Raw genomic sequence first — 21,780 nt, 5'->3', positions numbered from 1 at the left:
GTGACAACAACACACTACAAAAACTTCTCACATACACATACGTACTCCTTGTGCATTAAGCGATCGAGCAGCATTAGAAGAGCGTTTCGAATTAATAACAACTAAACGTACCAACAAGAACTACTAATTTTACATATATACATAACTACAATATATGCAAGCAAAAATACGAAAACACATACACATATGCGCAACTCAGCCAAGCTAAACATTTAAAGACAGCACATTTGAATTGTCTTTAAAATTCGGTGTAATTATTTCTAGGCAAACTGTTTGTCTACTGACTTCATACAGTCAACAACGAACGCACTGATCGGCGGCACGAATACGACGACGACCAAAAGTGCGAATGAATTTTCTTAGTAGATTCTTTTAAGTTCAAGAAGTGACGTGTACGAAGCGCGACGTTATTATCCTTTCGCGTATATAAAGTTTGCAGAAGAAAAGGTGCGGTGTGATTACGAAAACAAAAAACAAAATGCAAACTTAAGTTTATTGTTTAAAACAAAGTAATTTATTTAAAACATATAATTGAACAAAAAAAATCAAGAACATTGTGGAAGCGGTATAAGGATTCAATTATTTACCTTTTGTGGAATTCATAGATGTGAATTTTGCAAAACAAAAGGATTATTAAGAAACATCAAATTCTCTGGATTTGAATAACTTTTTAAGGGGCGTAAAAACTAAGGTGAGACAAATGAGAAACATATTTAGCAAACATCAAAAACCAAAAAAAAAAAAAAAGAAAATATTGGATAATGATAAGTGGCGAATTGGTTAGTGATGATTCGCAAAGGAACTGTGTCTCGAAACTGTCGAGCGAAAAGAGGACTATGTGCTAAAGAAAAAATTAATAAATAAATAATGAAAAAAAACACAATAGACTCAAAAAGTTTCCAAAAATGAAATGCGCCAGGACACAAGAGAGTGAGGCAATGCACGCCCGTTTATTAGGTTATTTGAGTAAATGATTATTTCAGAGCCATAGAATATGTTTAACTTACTCCGAAAAAAAAATAAATGAAAAAAATTAAAGGGGAAAACCACTGCGAACGCTTGAAAATTAAGTGATTTTCATGAATTTTTTTATAAGTAGGGATGATTATTTGAGGATCGGACAAATTATAATTTATTTAACATATATTCAACTATACTGAAACAAATTTTTATTAAAAAATAATAAAAATGACAATTGTTATTAATATTAATGCAATGACGTCATAAAAAACTGGTGGGCACGATACAACGGAGAAAAATCATCTGAAAGCAAAAAGCGAAACAAATTCTTAATCTATACATCAATGGCTATCGTCGTACGTGGCAGTTTTATTATTTTTTTTTTTGTTATTTTTGAGAAAATGGTGCAGGTTTGAAAAATGAGTTTGTGTTTTTACCCTTTTTTTTGTTTTCGAAAGGCTTGAAAAAATATTAATTTTTGGAATTAAAAAAACGGCTATGTACGACTGTGGCCAATATATGTTCAAAAATTGAAAAAAAAAAATTAAAATCGGTTCATAAGTCTTCGAGAAATCGAGGCCACCGTATTCAGAAAAGTCGAGAAAAACGCGTTTAAAGTTTCCATTGGCGGCGCTCGGAGAGAGCGCTCAGTATTAAGTAGCGATAATTGAAATGATATGTAAAGTATATCTTCGTCAATTTTACAGATTTTAAGTCAAAATTTGATTTACATATTTCTGAATATATCTACTTTAAGGAAATGCACAAAAAAACAATCGATTTTTTTGAAAAAATCACAGTGGTGTTCCGCCTTAAAATGAAATCAATAAATAAATTTAAAATTTTGTGGAGTACTTGTTTTTCATAAAATATTTTCATAGGTACGTTCATATGTACCTTTGCATATAAACAATACACATTGGGTTTATTTCACTGTCTCTAATTATACACTCCACCAATTGAGGCTTGCGCATTATTTATTTATGCTTCAAAATATTTCTTAGCTTTGGCTAAAACTGTAATCATATTCTGCAAAGAATTTTAAACTTTTTTAACGAACAATTAGCTTCTCTCCATAGAGAATTATTAAGCCATTAGAATTTTTGTATGCTCACTTTTGAAATGAAGTGCAAATATTATGGATTAAAACCAGGTGAAAGGTCAATATAAAAATAATATAGGCCTAACAAATTAGAAGACGTTCACAAATTATACTAAAAAGTGAGGTTAAAACAGTTTCCTTATTTATTTATTATTTTGCCTTAAGCAATATTTTTAGAGCAGTGTATATGTTTAGCGCAGATTTCTAAACATTTTTAAAATGTATTTTAAAGTCAATAACTTTTGCTTAATTATTTTTTTTTTAATAGATATTCTACATAACCTTAAAAATATTGCTATAACCTGCGGTTCAAAAAACTTTATTTGGCCGACATATCAGTATTGGAAGAGTTTAAGAGGGACAACATATTTTTTAGACATCATGGGGTTGGAAAAATTATAATTAACGGGATTAATGATTATGATTTCGCAGGTAGCAAATATTTCAGTGAGCTGTTGGAAAACGCCTGCGATACTTTCTCAAATCAATTATGTTGATCTGATATCTGATTGAAGCGATATGAACAATATATGCTTATAAAATTTTTCCGTAATAGGTCTAAATTCTATATCGCTATCGCCTCTCTCGTTATAGAAATCAAATATCGCCATGCACACAACTTTCTTAATTCCTATATCTGCTCATCTAATACATCTACTCACATATTCACGTGTGTCTGTAGCGCGATTCCTGCAACATGAAGCTAGTCAAGAAACTATATCTAATTGTTTCCTAAATGGAAGGGCGTGCTCGAAAAATAGCTTACGCCCAATTCAAGTGCTTTTTTTCGTTATTAAAGTTTGCACTTTGCCCTAACTAACTACTGGCTGTCACAGTTCCAACTAGTCTGAAACTATGATTTTTTCTTAATGGAAGGGCGTGCTCGAAAAGTAGTTTACGACCAATTTGTGGCCAATTCAAGTACCTTTTTCGTAACTGAAGTTTGCACTCTGCCCTAACTAACTACTAGTCTGAAGTATGAATAGAAATAATCGAAAGAACATGCCTGAAATGCACGAAGAATTAGAAAATGAATAAAAATATGTAATGATAAATAATTAGAATTGGGTTGAATTTAATTTCTTAATGTGAACTTGAATTTATTTGCATGGGATTGGGGTTTCTTAGAATATTAATAGAACTCAATACAGATTATGACAAGATATACCAACTGCCTCAATTTCCGACTATTGTTTTCAATTAGAAAATCATTAGTGAAAGATTGAGGCATCGAATGTTACTATTTTAAAGAATAAATAACTGTTTAGAATAACTGGATAGCTTCAGAATAAGAGAATTAGATACTTTCAAAAATAGTGCATTTTTTTTTTTAATAAAAATCAAAAGCTGCAGTATTATTTTACAATATTGTGCGAAAAAGTAGAATATTCCTATTTGAAGTTCATTGTTAACTCATAAATTAATTTTTTTGTTTTTTGGTGGGTGAGGCAGGGTACAAAATGCCTCCGCTCTTACAGCGGCCGTCGTCAACTGCGTCGCTGTTAAAATACGTTTAACTTAGCCTAAATTTCAGTAGATCAGGCCTGTTTTTCACTCGATTGACAAACAGACCGATTGCTACGCAGAGAAAACACCTCCCAAATCCTATACTCTATATACGAGTACTCATACATATCTTTTAACTAACCAGATGGTTTGCGCTTTAAACTTGCGTTGCCGAAGAAGCGACTGTGCCTAGAATAGAATACATAATTGCAAAAAAAAAAATACATAAAAAATCGCTCCCCAAAAATCTGAAGCACGTTCTTCGAAGTTCACGAAATTCACAAAGTAAATATTGAATTACTTCGCTGTAGTTCTTGCAAAAATCCCATGCGAGGCCATATAGCAAGTGATAGGTAATAAAAAACTAGTTGGCATAAATTATTAAGAAAATAGAGAAGAAATGAATAAAAAAAAATCGAAAAACTTGTTTATGGAAAATCACCACTACCATTTGTTTACGCGCCTTGTCCGTCGAGAGTTCTTGGGGATTATTCTCCTTTAAGATTAGCATATTTCGATATGAATTCTATGTATAAAATGATATTCGCGTACCTTTAAAAAAATATTCAATCCTATTCGTTTCAGAAAATATCGCCATAGTAAAAGCCTCGCTTTTTGCTTAATTTACTTTTATACTTTTTTGAAGTGTTTTTTAGGCAGGTTTGATTGAGATGTTTTTTTTTTTTATTTGTTATTTTATTTTGTAATAATGCTGCTTGTTCTGCTATATAAGAGTATTTAAGAATTCAATTAAGTATGTGAAGTGGCACAGAACAGAACCGCTCTTATGTTCGGTTAACAAGCTCATTAAATAGTTATGCGGACCTTCCGGTTTAGCTTAACAGCATTTAAATGATTTTTTTTTTCAAGCTCATTAGTAATACGGATCTTCCGGCTTGGCTCAATATCAGTTAAAAGGTTTTTTTTCGCGCTAAAAAATACGGAAAAAGCACTCGCACTTACATAAATTTGTGTGCACAGAAGTCACAATTAAATTTCTTGCAATATTCATAACAATTTTTATGCTGAAATTTTTTCGCTAACTCTCCATAAAAATATATTGCAATACATAAAAAAAAACTGTTCAATCAAATATCCAAACTCTGTGAAAAATCCGCAAAAATTTAAAAATATTCATAAAAATGTGATCCAAATTTTCATTTTTTTAGCGTAACTTTTAGAAAAGTTCCATAGAGTTTTATAGCCGCTCAAACTTCGCGTTGATTTCTGAAATTTTTTTTTGCATACGAAGCTGAGAATTTTCTTTTATATGAGGCACATCTTTGGAAGTCTTTTATATGGAAGTATTTAAGACAGTTTTTGTGACCTATAATGTCTATACTTCTCAAAAAAAAGAAAATAATAATTATTATTAACTAGAAAATGCTTGGCATAAATTCAAAACCAACTTTTCGTGTACATTTTTAAGACATTTTTCATGCTCGAAAGAAGTGTTAGAAAAATATAATTAATTTTTTCATTACTACATGCATATATGTACATATATATATTCATATATGCAGTTGCCAGCATTACAGATACTGCAAAAATTAATGCAACAAAACAATATTCACGAATTCAAATTAAATTCTAATCTAAAAGGGCAGGTAATAATTTGCAAAAGAAGAAGAAAAAATATATAAAAAATTTGAAAATGCAATTTGATCACGCCATTGTACATCACTAAAACATTTCTGAAATTTATGGCTGAATATTGATGTGTTCAAACTATACATATTCATACACAGTTCACATGTTTTTACATACGACTTTCTGCATTGCATGAAGCCTACACGCCACAGCCAAGTGATCCTTAGTGTCATCTGTGGTCGAGTATGCAAAACGTTGCATTCTAATAGTTTTGCTAAGAATTTCATTAGAAGTGCAAATTGTGCAATACATTGTTGTCTTTTTTAAGTTTTTGTTTTATATTTTGAAATATATCTGACCGAAGTCTGACCACAATACCTTTAAGCACTCCTGCGCGTTTGTTGAAGAAATTGTATGCAATTTGCAATTATGCTCGTTGCTTACTTGAGTCGTGTTCTAAGTGCATAGATAGTTGGAGGTTAGTGAGGGAAACTACATACTCATATATATGTATTTATGTATTATATGTTAATGTGCTAGTATTTTTTTTATTTAAATTTTTTGATTTTAAGGCCCTGTCATGCTACTTTCTGTAAGTTATGATTTTTTTTTTTTTTTGTAATGAGTTTACTTATACTACTCACTATTTGACATACATTCTTCATTATGGTGATCTTGGCCTCTTAGGGCGCAAATAAGAATGAAAGTAGAAATTTATTACTCAAACTCAAGGCAACTGAAATAAAAAGGAATCCATTATTTTTTCATAATATTGAAGGCTCTACTTAACATAGTTTCAATGATCCAATTTAATTTGAAGTTAATTCCATTATGCCTCTCACATAGAAACCCTCGCTGCAATTGGCGAAAAACTGGGATAGTGAATTTTCACAAGCTTTTATGAATGCGATTTTTTTACCAGAAAAATTATTCGCCATAGACAGCAACAGGTACATATACATACAGGTACAGGCATATATAGGCACTAACCAACAAAGATCTTTAAGTTTCTGGACAGTCACTATCAATGTGTGTGGCATCCCGTTGAGCTGTGCGGTGGTAGAACAAAATTACTCTCCTATTGACTAAAACTGAGCGATGCTTTGCGATTGTTTCCTTCAAACGATCCAATTGTTTAGAATACAGGTCTAAAATGTGACTTTAACTGTAGGCAAGCAGCTCATAGCAGATTAATCCTTGTCAATTCCACCGAACACGCAGCAAAACCTTCAGTGCTGGCTTGTCTATCGCTTGCGCTGCAATCCTTTTTGTTTCACCTTGCCGCAAGTTGTGCACTTTCTATCACCAGTCACCATCCGCTTAAGAAATGGAACAATTTTATTGATATTCAACAGCGATTAGCAGCTATGAATTCGCTCCAACAACATTTCTTTCCTGATGGCTCTTATATTCAGCTACAAATTTTCTCACGCCTCGACACCTCTGGTTATGCAGAAATGCACTCGGTGGATTGCCATTGCCTATCGCTATTAGAAAAAACTTTTTCTTCATTTTGGTGTTTCTCGGAGATTCAAACCTACGTTCTGCGAATTCCGAATGGGAGTCACGCACCAAACCATTCGGCTACGGCGGCCGCTAATACTTGCTCAAAAATTATTCTGGAATGTGAACTGAGGTTTGTGCTTGAAAGGGTTTAAGGACACTGTGGTGTTTAGGGACACGTTGACTTTAGAGTGTTTCAAGAAAAGGCTAGAAAGAGATAGTTAAATGCGTCAAACTAAGGTATATATAAAGGAGCTAAGATCAGAAGGGCTGATTATGAGGCACAATTTTTGTGGGGAACATACGATCGCAAATGATTTCATTGACTGCAAACTTTGTGATTTCTGTCTAGAGTACGTACACCCGCTTGCAAAACATTAGAGCGGTATTTTCTTTTGATTCACTGTACGTATTTTAATATAACTCGAAGAGTTGTAGGAAGTAAACTGAAAAATTTTAGAAAAACAAAAAATTATAATAAACTATATAAATTATGTTGAAAGTTATGGAGTAGCGTTTTTGAGATGAAATAACTTCGGTTTATTTCATAAAACAAAATTAATTTTTTTTTTAATTTATAGGATAAAAAAAACTTAAAAAAAAATAACTATACTGGAAAAAAGCTAAAACAAGAAAGTTATTTGTTTTTTTTTTTGTTTTTAAGATGTACTTTTTTGTTGTAATTTTATTTGTTTTTTATTTTCATAGGATAAAATAAACTTTTTAAAAATTACATATACTAAAAAAAAGCCAAAAAGCTAGCTAGAACAAGAAATATATTTGAAAAATAACTCTATATGTCAAATATTTAAGTTTTTTTCCTTTACTGTTCTTTTGAGGAAGAATTTCCTATAATCTGGACAGACCATCAATCAAATGTAGTTGCTGGTGTATAATAATGTTTAAAAAAAATTTGTAAACACTTGAAAGACAGTCGGTGTGGCTTCCAAGCACATTTTTGCTATTATACAACGTTTGAAATCACCATTAATATTGTTGTTATTGTTTCCAATAAAAAGGGCAATATGAAGCGCTGTATTCAAATTTTTCCATTCTCTTTTGCTGTCAAACAAATGCCATTCATATTGCCACCAACTTAGCCATACATTTCAACCAGAACTTGTTTTGAGAGTATCAATAAAATAGTGACTCAAAATTAAAAAAAAAAGCAGTGATAATGAAAACCCTCAAAAATATTTGACTTCCTAGTTGACTACCACAACCATGAACTGAGGAAGCAATCCAGTTGTGCATAAGTACATGCACATAGTACGCATGAATGTGTGAGGTGAACGACGTTGCGTACCTTGGGGTCATACGCGCTAGTTATCGGCGGAATTAGTTACATACTTACATATTTCCATGCACACTTGTTACATAGCAGCTTCGACCATTGCCTGTGACATTGTCATTAACATATGGATGTACATACTCGCATGTACGTAAGAATATTTACATATACATATATATGTACGTATGTAAAACAGTATAATAGCCGGAGTGCGATTTTTTGTTATTGTTGTTGTTAGAATTAAGATCACGTATAATTTACAAAAAAAGCAAAGACTTATAAATTATTCCAAGTTTTGCCTACCATAAGTGGAATATTAAAAATTAAAAAAAAATATATATATACCTATGTATAAAAAATTATTTTTTTCAAAGAAAACTGAAATAACTAACGCACGTCAACTGAGTGAATCGATCAAATTGATTATTCACAATATGCACGCCAATTCATTTGCCATTTTGCATATTGATTTTTTCGCGATTGATATTGGATTTGGGATGACCGCGCGTTCCTTCATACATACAAAGAAACCGATATGTGAGTGCATATACATTTGTATATACCTACATATGTATATGTATATATGTATGACGAATACATATGAGAGCTTCAGGCGGAACCAAAGCACAAAGCAAGCGCAAAAAGTTACGCGACAAGCAAAAACACCTAACAATTAGTATGTTTGGCATGCGCATGCGCAAATGCGTGCGACTCTTCAGCGCCTTGTCGGTGTCGGTGTCGATGTCGTCGCCGTAGCCGTAGCCGGTGCCGATGGCAGTGGCAGTGGCAGTGGTTGTTGTGTCTACATTTGTATATTGCATGATGGCGGCAAATAAGCGTCACTTGCATGAATACACGTTGCTGTAGTCGCACTATTGCCACCGGAGGTAGTTACTGTGGGAGTGCTGATGGCGGTTGGCAGTTGGCGATGGATAATTTGTTGATGAGAGCTGATGAGTCTGGTGACGCTTGCTAATTCGAAAATATGTTTGTATACACATTTAGAATTGTGTCTATTATTCTACAATTATTGTACTCAAACCATTTGATGGAATTTGTGAGCGCGTGTTGTGAATATATAAAGAAAATAGATATGTAGTATGTATGCGTGCACTCACATAGAATCATACATATGCATGTATGTATGTATGAGAAGAGCGTGCATAACCAAAAAAATTTCACAAAGAAGGATTACAAATTAAAAGTATAATATTACAGTCGCATTAATCCGAAAAATTGTAGTATAATGAAATATGTTACAACATCAACGAGATTTCGATTTCATTTGCTTCCCTTCAAAAAATTGTTTGTGCCTTGCGGCTTCATCGCCGTTTTTTAAACAAATAAAATATTTTGTGATTATTTTACTCCTGAGTACGAAGTAGAAAGTAAGCGTAAGCGGTATCGCACAAAGGCGTTTTCGCAACTCTGTTATGCTTAAAAAATATACATATCTTAGGCCACGTTCACACAGGGCAACTTTTGTTGAAGCAACTCGTAATTTGCTCGGGCAACTCGCTATGTGTTTTCATTCTTCTCAATGTTGTTGTTCGATTTAGACTAAAAACCAATGCAATTGCAAGCAAAGGAGTTGCCCAGTGTGAACGACGCGGACTTCATAAAGTTGAAGCAACGAAAGTTTTCCTGTGTGATCGCGTTCTTGTAAATTAAACTACGATTTTACCGATAGACTCACTGCTGGGTATAACTACCAATAGACATTTACTTGCAGCTTTGAGTACAACCAGAAAGTATCGAAAGAGCAGTTTAACAATCCCTAATGACACTTACTATGTACAGTGCGTTTCATAACTATAGCTCCAGAAACTACTATTTTTTTGATTCTTATTTAATTTTATTTATGTAAAAAAGTTCATTCTACTGAAAAAAATATATAAATTCCATGTATAACCATTCTAAATATGACCAAATTTCAAACTTTGTGCAAAACAAAAAAAAAAAAACAAATTCAACAAATTTTCATAAACATTTCAAACTTTTTTTCAAAATGAAGTTGCGATGTGATAAAGTGCAAGTTTGAAATAAATAGTTTAGAATTCGCATTGGTTTTTAAAATTTGTTTTCTTTGGCAGCACACAAGATTTTTTTTGTAAATATTCTTGCCTGTGTGGAAATATAAGAAAATATAATAAATAAAGTAATAAAAAATGAAATATTAATACAAAATATATAAAAATAGAAAAATTTATATAAATAAAGTGTATACTATTACAAGGTAGTTGGTTTTTTGATAACTTTATTCCATGATTTCTTGAAATTATAATTATGTTTTTTGGTAATTTTTTTTTAATTTAATTTTTTCACACAATTTTTGTTTGTTTGGGAAATATAAAAAGAATATAGTTCACAAAAAATGTAAAATATAATAATACAAATTTAATAATAAATGAAAACAGTGTTTTTTGAGAACTTTTTTCCATAATTTCCTGAAATAATTGTTTTTTTTTTTGTAAACTCGTTTTTTTTTATTTACAATAATTTTTGAAAATATGTTTTGCTTGGAAAATTTTTGGCAATTTTATTCCAAGATAATAATTATTTTTATGGTTAAAAATATTTTTGATTTCTTCTTAATTTAAATTTTAGTTTTAAATTTTTGTGACAATTTTATTCCAAGATAATAATTTGTTTTTTTTTTTTTTGGTTAAATATATTTTGAATAAATTTTTTTAAAACTTTCTCAAAAAAATAAAATGAATTAAATGCATGTGCTATTACAAGATATTTCGTTTTTAGGAATTTTGTTCAATCAAAATTTTGTTTTTCTTAATTTATTGAAAAAGTATTTTTTCTTTTGTTTTTATTATATTTTATGGAAAATATAAAACAAACCAAATTAAATGCGTGTACGATTGGAAGATAGATGGTCATTTTACTTAGATAAAGAATTTTATTCCACAATTTCTTGAAATAAATTTTGCTTTGGAGAATAAAAAAAATTAAAATACGTAAGCATTCAAACAGAGCAAGTTTGTTTTTTGAAATAACCATACTTTTTGTGGTTATTTATTTTTGTAGTTTTTCATAAAACTATATGCACCAGTTTAAGATACCGAGCATTGTTTTTGTTAGAACTTCATCAAGTTAACAAATTTTTGTTTATAATTTACAAAAAAAAAAAAAAAATTATGTGTTTTTCTTATTTCATTTTTGTTAAATATAAAAAAAAAACAAATTAAATGCATACGCCATTGCAAGATTGTTAGCATTTTTTTGGAATTTTATTCCATAATGTCTTGAATTATTGAGAATTTCTTTTTGTTAATTTTTTTTTTTTTTTTTTATTTAATGTTTGAAAATATTTTTCTTCCTTGGAAAATATGAAATAAAAATTGAGTAAATACATACACCATTGCAGTATATCTAGCTTTTGGTTTTGAGAATTTTGTTTAGTTAAAAAAAAGTTAACATTGTTTTCCTTGATTTGTTGAAAGAACTATGATTATATTGTCATCTAAATCACTAAATATTTTGAAAATACTATTGATTGCTTGGAAAATATAAAAACAAGTTAAAGGCATACACCATTGCATCATTTGAAAAGTTTGCTAAGCTAAAATTTGTTTATTTCTTAAAATTTCGCAGGAGCATTATTTTGCATTTATTATTTTGCATTTTTATTGCACACAAAGTTTCATGCAGCAAAAAGTCACATAAACGATAATGCAACACTAGCACCTGTTCCGTTTACGTTCGTCGTTTGTTTGCGGTAGTGCCCACTTTCGATAGCGAAAACCATTTTCATTTTATGAGAAATAATCAAATTTGGTTTAATACTCGACACTTATGTATATATTTAGCAAAGTTTGCTATGCCGTAAAATATATGCCTCACAGTTCAAGTTAATTATTACTTTTTTTGAAATTTTGGCCAACAGTAATAATTAAAATTTTAATACGAAGTCAACGGTTCTCAGAATGCAGCCATTTAAGTAGTTTACAGTGCACTTGGTGAAGGGCTCCCTTTTTTACATAAAAATATTTATTTGTTTTTGATCTCTTCTTATGGTTGCAGTAACGGCGATGCTACTCTACTTCCAATGCCACCTGCAATTGACATTCCCTTTTATTTTTATTTTTTTTGAAGATTGCAATTTCCGAGTTTCCCAGCACCAACAGACATAAAAAATTAAATGCGCAAAAACGAAATGATTTTTGTTTGAGAAAAAACAATTAAAACTGAAATATAATTTTAAACATCTGCGAATAGACGTCCCAGTGTACCTAACATATGTATACATGTATGTATGTAGAAAAAGCGTGTATGAGGCCAACCAGTTGCGCTTCGCCACTAAAATTAAAGTTGCTATGCAACATTTAGTACCGAATCGAATCGGTTTCATCGAAAAATCAGATAACTAAAAAACACACTAAAGCGAAGAATGGCAAATGGAACAAGCATAACAGTCCGAACAAAACAATATTAACTGAAAGTTTAAAATGATTCTTCATTGCATAGAGAGGAGTGGATTAACCCGTGTCGCAAGTGATGGTAATGGGGGGCCACAGGTCGACAGAGAGGCAACAATGAAAATTACAAACAGTTTGACTGGTTTTCAAAGCACACATATTCACATATGAATGTGTATGTGTATGTATGTGGTTTGCGTGTTTGTTTGTGTGCGAGTACTTTGAGCTTCGAAAGAATTGTTTCAATAAAAATATTCTGTACAAGTATACTTGGCCTAGAAAATAGTGCCAAGATTTTTCGCACACAAGCACACACATACAAACATACATACATAATTGCATAAGAAAATTATTGAATTACTAGTATGTATGATTATAAAGGGTATTTATCAGAATGTCAACAAATCTTTAAGAAAACGAATTGAGCAAGTTTTTATTGATAAAAACTATTGAAATGTTGAAATTGCTCTCTTTGAAAGTTTGTGTTTTCTTCACAAAAAAAAAAAGATGATTATTAATACGAGTATAAACGCACTACCCACCAGGGTGCTTACCTCAACAACACCCTGTATACAATATCTTATATTACACACTTGCATACCTACAATTAATTGCTGCTGCCTATTACCAGCATTCACATTCAACTGCGTTATGCTGCAGTTGCAACAGCTGCTAAGCAACTATGGCTTGCAGCAAGCCAAACAAAGCCATGTTTTCAACTACCAATTATCAGCTATCTGCTATTAGCCAAGGTGGGGCGGAGGAAAGTGTGCAGCATTCAATGTCAAGTGCATTAATTCCAAGAGTTGCTTGACGCTGCTAACAAAGTGCAAGTTTTCAAGTTTGGCAGAGTCAAAGCACGCTTCAGCATCTCTTTAATTTATGGAAATACCTACGACGTTGGTCTTTTCAAATATATGTAAATTTAAAATTTATTAACGCAATATTTCGATAGTATTCGCTTCTTGAAGAATTATTTGAAGTTCTTTTGTACTCTAAGTTGGGTGTTAGTGTGTATAGCATGTATGCATAAATTAGCTGAAATTCTATTGCATTTAATTCTTGTGAGAACACCGGTTTGTGTCGGAAAAAAATCTCGACATTTTGTGTATTTAATATAGCTATTGCATTAGTATGCCTTGAAAGCACAGTTCAATATTTCTCAATGATTTTTGCTTTATTAAACAGCTACATCGGTTAGCCCTGGATTCGCGCATACCCTCAATCCAATTTTACAGTAAACTTCCTATGATATTAGCCTCTATTTTAGCGATTGGCTGCCTTTATCGTTTTTGAACCCCACGAAAAAAAGTCGATCATCGCAGCATAGCATCTGACAGACATTATCAAAGCTGCTGTCTACACGATTACCGGATTGAGTGCGCAAAAAAGCCCCTTGTAGAAACCACATCCAATTCCATGTCATAAAAAAAAGAAAAGCGGTTAGCATGAATTCTTTGCGCGATATGTTATTAATACCTTTATTTTCGAAGAAAAATGTATCACCGACATCCCACCAAACGGTCAAGCTCTAAGGATGCATTGGCTTCGTTACGACTCCGCTTGAGTTTTTCGGAGAACCAAATTAGGCAGGCCGCCGTAGCTGAATGGATTGGGACGTGACTACCATTCGCTTGCACACAGGTTCGAAACCACGGACACGTAATAGTAAAATTAATAGAAAAAGCTTTTTCTAAAGATGGTCGCTAGGTAGACCATGACAAACCCCCTACTGTATTTCTGCCAGGAAAAAGCTCGTCATTTGCCGTTCGGAGTTGGTTTAAAACTGTAGGTCATTCCATTTGTGGAACAACATCAAGACGCACACCACAAACAAGAGGAAAAGTTATGCTAAAGACCCAATAAAGGGTGTAAGCGCCAATTATATATATTTATGTATATTTTAATACGACAATATTCGAGAAGTTAATTATAATTAGCCATTGGGCCTTATAAGCAAATATGGTAAGCGAGTGCGGCTAATGTTTGCAGATCAAAACACCCATTTTAAAAGATTAGCATCAATATTTCGAAACCTTGTTCAGGCATGAAACGATCCACTTCAAAGCCCGCAGATTTAGTACAGCAGCAGATGAATCACTCATAACTAGGAAATACCAGGAGGTGAAAAATTTAGTTGTATTAAATTATTATGATAACATAAATTATTTTGATATAATAATCTAAAGGGTGAGTCCTAGCAGTCTTGCACAAGTTTGCAAAATTGGAGTGGAGTTTAATGGCTATTTAACTGTAAATGTGTTACTTCTGGTCTTCAAATCTTTTGCAAAGTTAATGCTGGCGCGATTAAAATTGCTAGCGTCTTAGCATGAAAAGTGTTAGAACACCTCCTTTGCCACTGTTCTTCTCTAAGCAGAACTCTCGCCAGGACATGTATCACGACTCCAACAACACTGGTAGCACTACGGACTCTTATGATATATACCTAACCTAACCTAGCATGAAAAGTGGTAGATAATTTGTGCATCGCGTTGGTGAGTTTTTTACTTTTTTTGTTCTTATAAAATGTCTTTCCGGACCACTGCTGTTTGTAGATGTGGAAATGTGAAGAATAGTCCAGTCTGAGAGAGGTTCCAATGTCGCATTTGAACAACACTTCACTCCACCTTTTGTGATCTAGAGACAGGACAAGTTTTATATTGCTTTTAGCCGTAGTACGATGATCCTTTGTACAAAGTAATAAATAGTAGTAAGTAGTAATCTTCTTGCTTAGCTTCCTTCAAAAATATGTTCCGCTTATTGCCAAAGAGTACAGTTCGAGTGTACATTCGAGACCGGAAATGAGTAATTGCCATAAATTGTGAAAATACACCTCCCCATATACATACATATATAGATCACATTCTTATGCAAATCATTACAAACACATGCATATAAGCACGTCTATATATACATATGTATATATACGTATGTATGTATTATCCAACATGCTAAACAATAAAACATACCGTCACAGCGTGGCGAATCAAATTTTATAGCTTCCAAAAGTGGCTTGGAAAAAATTGCAATTACTCTAATCAAAAGAGAGAAAAATGAAAGAAAGAATGTTGAGTTTAATAAACCGCAAATGGGGTTAAGCGCTAAAAACGTAATTGTTTTTGTTGCTTGTGGGGAATTGGCTTGGATGCAGTTATTGTTTCTACAAAAATACTGTATGTATGTCTAGAGATTACAAAAGCGTTGAATAGAATCGGTTGCAAAGTACCCAATTGTTGTTGTAATATGAGAAAACAAAAACAAAGAAAGAGTGATAAAAGTAACAATAGATGTTCATAATAGTTCACTATCTGCTTTACGAGCAATAACTTCTATCACTATTTACAATTTCTTTTGTTTCTATTTTTCTATCAATTACTATTTACTATTATGCTTTTTTATCGCACTAAACTCAAAAGAGAATCCCATGACTATTTCAATAAAAATACAAGGTGGCGCAAAATTAATCACGTTAACGAAAGAATTATAATTTTTGCAAGTGGCTTCAACGTCAATCATATTTAACACTTCTAAACATGACGGCTGCAGTATACAAACATACACGCAATGGATAGTAAGTAAAAAAGTTATTCAAGAACAAAAAGAATTCAATGATTAATTTAGGTCACCTTGTAGTATTTTATCTATTGTACTTATGTTAGTAGCACACTCACCTGATGCTACTCGATAACTTCAACGCATGACAGTCACTGAATCATTGTTTTCGAAAAACAAAAAAAAAATTATATGTCGCCTTCTGCTTAAAATTTAGTGCCTATTACGGTACAAACTTCGGTGTTAATTATCTGTCTAATAAAATCTAAATTTTATGAAATGTTGAAGGGAAAAACAATGAAAATGAAAAGAAACATATTAATAAAATTTATTAAAAATTAAAATCGCGCAGGCAGAAATCGAAAGGGAAGCGTGCCTTCAACTCAGTTTGCTTAACAAAAATTATTTTCCCATAAGAAAAGCCATAAGATGGGTTTACAAAGTTCACACTTGTCTTGCTACATCAGACTCTATTTTATTGCTGCGTGCATGTATTTGTGAACTTTTTTCTCTACGAACATATACAGTGCGTCAAATAACTATAGCCCTGCGACTTATTAACAAGTTTTATCGGTCAGCGACAAGGGCACAGAGGAACGCCGAACAGAGGAACTTCTGATAAGCTACTTTCGCTCAGCAAAGTAGACTTATGACTTTAAATTGGTTACTTTACTAAAATTCTGAAAAAGCCTTAAAATTTAGGGTATCTCAGCAGTTTTGTTACATAGATCTCTTTCGGTCGCAGTGCGTAGTAGCCTAAGTTTGATGTGAAAATTGATTTGTTTCTCACTTATTTAATTTTAATAATTTTTTTATGAAAATATAACAATAAATATACAAAAACAGAAAAAAAAGTAAGTCCACGTTTCAAACTTTGCACATATTAAAAAAATGCAGTAGACTTACATTAAAAATTCACATTTTTTAATCAGAATTTTAAAAAAATTTCTAGTATGCAGTTTTATAGCCCATTTGGCGCAGTTATGCTTGAGCACTCCATATAACAAATACTTGAAATTTGTGAATATGGAAATATGAAATTGTCAAAATCTAAGTTCTATTGTTTGTTCCTCTCTCCGACTATTAGCAAGAGGGGGAAGGTTTTTTTGTTTCAAAGTAGTTCTTTAATGCCTCTTAAAAATGTCATTCAAAAGTAATTTTTTCAAGGAATAAAAAAAATTATCTAGTACGCATCATGTTTTATACACTTTTAGCCAAATTTTATTGCCGAGAATTATCGAGCCAAGCCTCTTTTGAAGAAACGGGCATGAATAGTGCCGTTTTGACTAACATTTTCTTAAGTAGAGATTTTTATTTTTATAACAAAAACAGTTCAAATACAAAATTTTGGAATATCGTCGCATTTAATCTTCGTATTAATGGAATTTGGTCTAAAGTCTCTAAAACTTTACGTGTCTCTCACTATTGAATTTAAATTGGTGTTCCGGCTTTAACGACTTTGTATTCTATACTCTCTGTGCTCTATGTTTTTAACTATAAACTTTTTCAAAATGGTAAAACTTTGCTTTTTTGTTTTTAATTCAATTGTGGCCTGACACGAATATTTGATGAGGAACGTTTTTACGCGTTTTATCAATTAATCCCAGGCATCTACCGATTGGATTATTTAGAACTTATTTGGTAGTCAGTAAAAGGAAACAGTAGACACGTTAGCCGAATTGGTAATGCATTCAAGGCGAAAAACGTGAGTTTGGCAACATAGACAGCATTCAGCAATCAGTAGTCGTTATGGCTGTAATGTAGATAATACGAATATTTTTTCAATATTCAATACAGTTGTGCGCCAGAACAGTGCGGTGGGCGTCTCAGGAGGAGGACAATGAGCTCATGTGCTTACGAGTATATTTCTGAATAAACTCAGTTATATAAGTTTATCAATGGCAGTTGCTGACAATGTCTATTATGCAATCAAATATAATTTAAATGTTAGATATTCTGAAAGCAAAAATCACATGCTTTTCTGCTAAGAAATGATTTATCCGACTCTTTAAATCAGCTCAATAAACTTGAAATTTGATTTTTTTGACATTTATTTCATCTTAAAATAATCGTTTGCTCTCTTTCTTCACCTTTACAGATGGCTCCTAATCTGATCGGTAGTACTTTCCTCATCGCCGAAACGGCTATTACTAACAATGACGCCAATAATAACAAGCAAGCGACATTAGCTAAGTCTGCTTGCAAAGCCAACAACGACCGTGTACCCCATCAAGGTGAGCCAGCAGCGTCCATGAGCCAAAACGCTGCCAAACCCGTGGCGCAGACTCAGAACAAATCCGATGTTGCAACGCAAAAACCTTACGAGATGGAAATTGTGTGGTTCAATGTATTCCTATTTGTGATATTGCACTCGACAGCGCTGTATGGTGTTTATTTAATTTGGGCTGAGAATGCTTATTTGGAATTTCTGATTGGTGAGTATGGCAATGTGAACGACAATATAAGTTTGCATATGTATGTACGAGTACAAACACAAAATTATTGGTTTTTCTAAATAAACTAAATCTGTCTCTTTCCTCATCAACAGGCTACTTTTACGCCGTACTCGGCGGTCTGGGCATCACTGCCGGTGTACATCGTCTTTGGTCGCACCGCGCATACAAAGCCAAACTTCCGCTGCGTATCTTCCTTATGCTTTGTCAATCGCTCGCCTTCCAGAATAGCATTTACGAATGGTGTCGTGATCATCGTGTTCATCACAAATTCACCGATACCAATGCGGATCCACACAATTCACGTCGTGGTTTCTTCTTTGCTCATATGGGTTGGTTGATGTGCAAGAAACATCGCGATGTTATCGACCATGGCAAGAGCATTGATATGAGCGACATTTTAGCCGATCCCGTGGTTCAATTCCAGAAGAAGTAAGTTGTTTGAAAGGGGGGGGGGGGTGAAAAGTGGTGTTGAAATAATATTTCATTCGAGCGTCAGAAAGGTTAAAATGTGAAAAGTGGGGGTAAAAACGCAGAAATATTTGGGGCATATGCAACTGATGCACTTGATAGTAAAAAGTTGCACACTCTTTAAGAAATTTCCTTAATGCATACTCGTAATGTTATATAGCGCAGCAGTTGCCAATGGTTGAGTGTTCGAGGGAAAGTTTTTCTGCAGAAGATCTCTGGATTTTGCGCTTTACCAACGGCACAGACGAACACAGACGAAGAAACAATGTGTGAGTGGTTCCTTTAGTAGGGCCATGATATATATAATACAACTATGTAGTAGTTCTACGGCGGCCGTCGTAACCGTGAATGACTATTCGGTAGGGAGCGGGCTCGAAATCTAGGGCATGAAACAGTAAATTATAGGAACGGTTTTTTCCAGTAAACATTCTTATATAAGATTTGGATAAATTAGAGTTTGATGTGTGAGAATGAGATCTTGTTGCCCTGATTAGCAGATTCAATTCTTCCAAGAAGTCGAGATTTTAGAAATACCTTTGTATCGTAGGATAGAGTCAAAAGTACGCTTAAAAAACTTTTCAAATTCACTTGAGAATTATTTATAGCATTAAAGCATGTCATATCAGCCTGTGATTTGAAGATTGTGGGTTCAATTACATAAAACATGAAAATAGCGCTCGCTTATTACAGGCACGGAGGAATCAAGGGTTTTAGTGCAAACCTTAGCAATTGCTGCAATATGCGTTTTTGCTAATCTTATGTTTTTTTGCTTTCACAGATACTACTTTGTTGTAATGCCGATTTGTTGTTTCGTTATTCCTGCACTCTTCCCTTACTTTGTGATGGGCTCTTCGTTACAAGTTTGCTTCTTCGTTTGCTCAATGGCGCGTTATGCACTCTCGCTGCACGGTACTTGGTTGGTGAACAGCGCTGCTCACTTCTACGGCATGCGCCCATACGAGAAGAATATCAGTTCGGTTGATAGTAAACTCGTTTCGATCATTGCTTTTGGCGAGGGCTGGCACAACTATCATCATGTCTTCCCATGGGACTACAAAGCGGGAGAATTGGGCGCATACCAATACAACTGGACCACTGCTTTCTTGGACGTCATGGCACGTATTGGTAAGTCAAACCACCAACTAAACTAACTAATGTGGATTAGATGAAATAAATTATTTCTCATTTTGTATTCATACAGGTCAAGCTTATGATTTGAAATCGGTGTCCCAAGAGTTGATCTTAAAACGTGTACAACGTACCGGCGATGGCTCGCATTTCTCATTACAAGATGTGAATAACAATAATGTGAACCTAAATGAACTGGTGGCGAAACTTGATCATGAGAACGAAGAGACCATGGTTTGGGGTTGGGACGATAAGGATATTTGCGACGAGGATCGCAAGGGTGCGGTGCACGATAAAGAGGAATAAAGCGTTTCAGTTTACAGTGCTTTTTTTTTAGAATAGTACAGTATTTAATTAGTAAAATTGTACTCGGTGCCTGTTGAAAGCTTCCTATTCTCATGCTAAAGTTATCACACTGAACAGATTCATACAAACAACAAAAACCACGCACAACCACCAATATAAAAGTACGAACACTAACACACTCACACACACACACACATACGCAGGCCAGCGCACACGGTTGCATAATCAACATGCATATATGTATACAAGTGTGCTTGGAATTCATTCAAAGGGGGAGGTACTAGCTTTATGCTCCATTTAGTAGCACGCGTGAAGGAAACATTGAGGGAAATTTCGTTCGTACACCGCTGCGCACAATTGAAAGAAATCGTGTAATGATGAGGAAGTTAAGAAGTTGATGTTAGAGATGAAGATCTAAAGTTACGATAATTATGATTGTACGTTCTTATTAAAGGAGGTTCTATGCGGCATACATACTTATTACGTTAAGGGAGGTAGTTCACATACAACATAGAGAGTTAAGGCTAGTTCTAAGGAGATTGCTTGTATAGAGTTTTAAGAGTTTATTATTTTCTACTTAGAACTTGATTATGTTTTTATATATACAATACATATATAAAGAAATTTTAGTTTTAGTTTGCTTTAAAATTATTTTGTATATTACAATATAAACAATAACCAAAAATGTTAAGGTAAATAATAAAACAGTTCGAAAAATAAAAAAAAGGAAATTTCAATTATTTCTGTCGCGTGCTTGAAAGCTTTTTAGCAGCTGATTTTTGCATAATGCAGTAAATTCACTTTTAGACTTATTAACTTTTTAGCGAAAGAGTATACAATGGAAATACAACAAGATATACAACTTACTTATATAACAACGAAGAGATAGTGATCTGCATAAAAAAGAACGCACACACACATACATAGTTATACACGATTACCCAGCTAATGCCAACAGCTCGTGCAGAACATCTATGCATACCAAATGAGTTTTTTTTTGCCTTTAAGCAATTTCCAACTCGGATTCAGTGACAGCAGCTACCTTCTGTATAACATCATAGACTTAGCCTTAACCTCATCCTTTCAATTCAACTCACAGATGCGCAATTGTGTACATTCCATCTAGTTTGTCGCAAAGCTTGTGATATTGAATTTTTTATTATATATCACAAAAAAAAATCATATTTTTCTTGTCCACGAGTAGCTGAGGAAGCGAAGAATATTAATAAGCGGAAGTATCTCAAAATGAAATCGAATTCGATAGCAGCGTGCAAGAAACCAACTCTACGATGATAATTGTTGCAAAACAAGAATTTGGAGGTGAACAAGAAAAAAAAAAAACACACACACACACATAATCATACTAACAAATAAAAACGCATGCTAGTGAGATCACTCAATGATCAGTGAGCAGCAACTTTGGCTATAGAATTCATTGCCTAATTATTGGGTATTGGGTATTGGTTGGGGTTAATAAGTATCTAACGA

General features: G+C 33.1%; 1 protein-coding gene across 2 annotated transcripts; it reads left to right on the top strand.

The window, feature by feature from the left end:
• The first annotated feature begins 250 nt into the window (after nucleotides 1-250).
• On the top strand, nucleotides 251-21,023 carry LOC129253372 (acyl-CoA Delta-9 desaturase). 2 transcript variants are annotated; one of them, XM_054891728.1, is made up of 5 exons: nucleotides 251-447; nucleotides 18,033-18,369; nucleotides 18,483-18,819; nucleotides 19,637-19,983; nucleotides 20,060-21,023. In XM_054891728.1, exons 2-5 carry the CDS (start codon nucleotides 18,033-18,035, stop codon nucleotides 20,290-20,292), a joined length of 1,254 nt encoding a protein of 417 aa, XP_054747703.1. In that variant the 5' UTR covers nucleotides 251-447; the 3' UTR covers nucleotides 20,293-21,023. The 2 variants fall into 2 exon arrangements, with proteins under 2 accessions (XP_054747703.1, XP_054747702.1); XM_054891727.1 differs by having other exon boundaries at nucleotides 251-691.
• Nucleotides 21,024-21,780: the final 757 nt, after the last annotated feature.

This window comes from Anastrepha obliqua, chromosome 1 (assembly GCF_027943255.1).
Source record: "Anastrepha obliqua isolate idAnaObli1 chromosome 1, idAnaObli1_1.0, whole genome shotgun sequence".
Taxonomy (NCBI): Eukaryota; Metazoa; Arthropoda; class Insecta; order Diptera; family Tephritidae; genus Anastrepha; species Anastrepha obliqua.
Note: the sequence above shows the minus strand (reverse complement) of the source record. Positions and strands in the feature narration are given on the sequence as shown.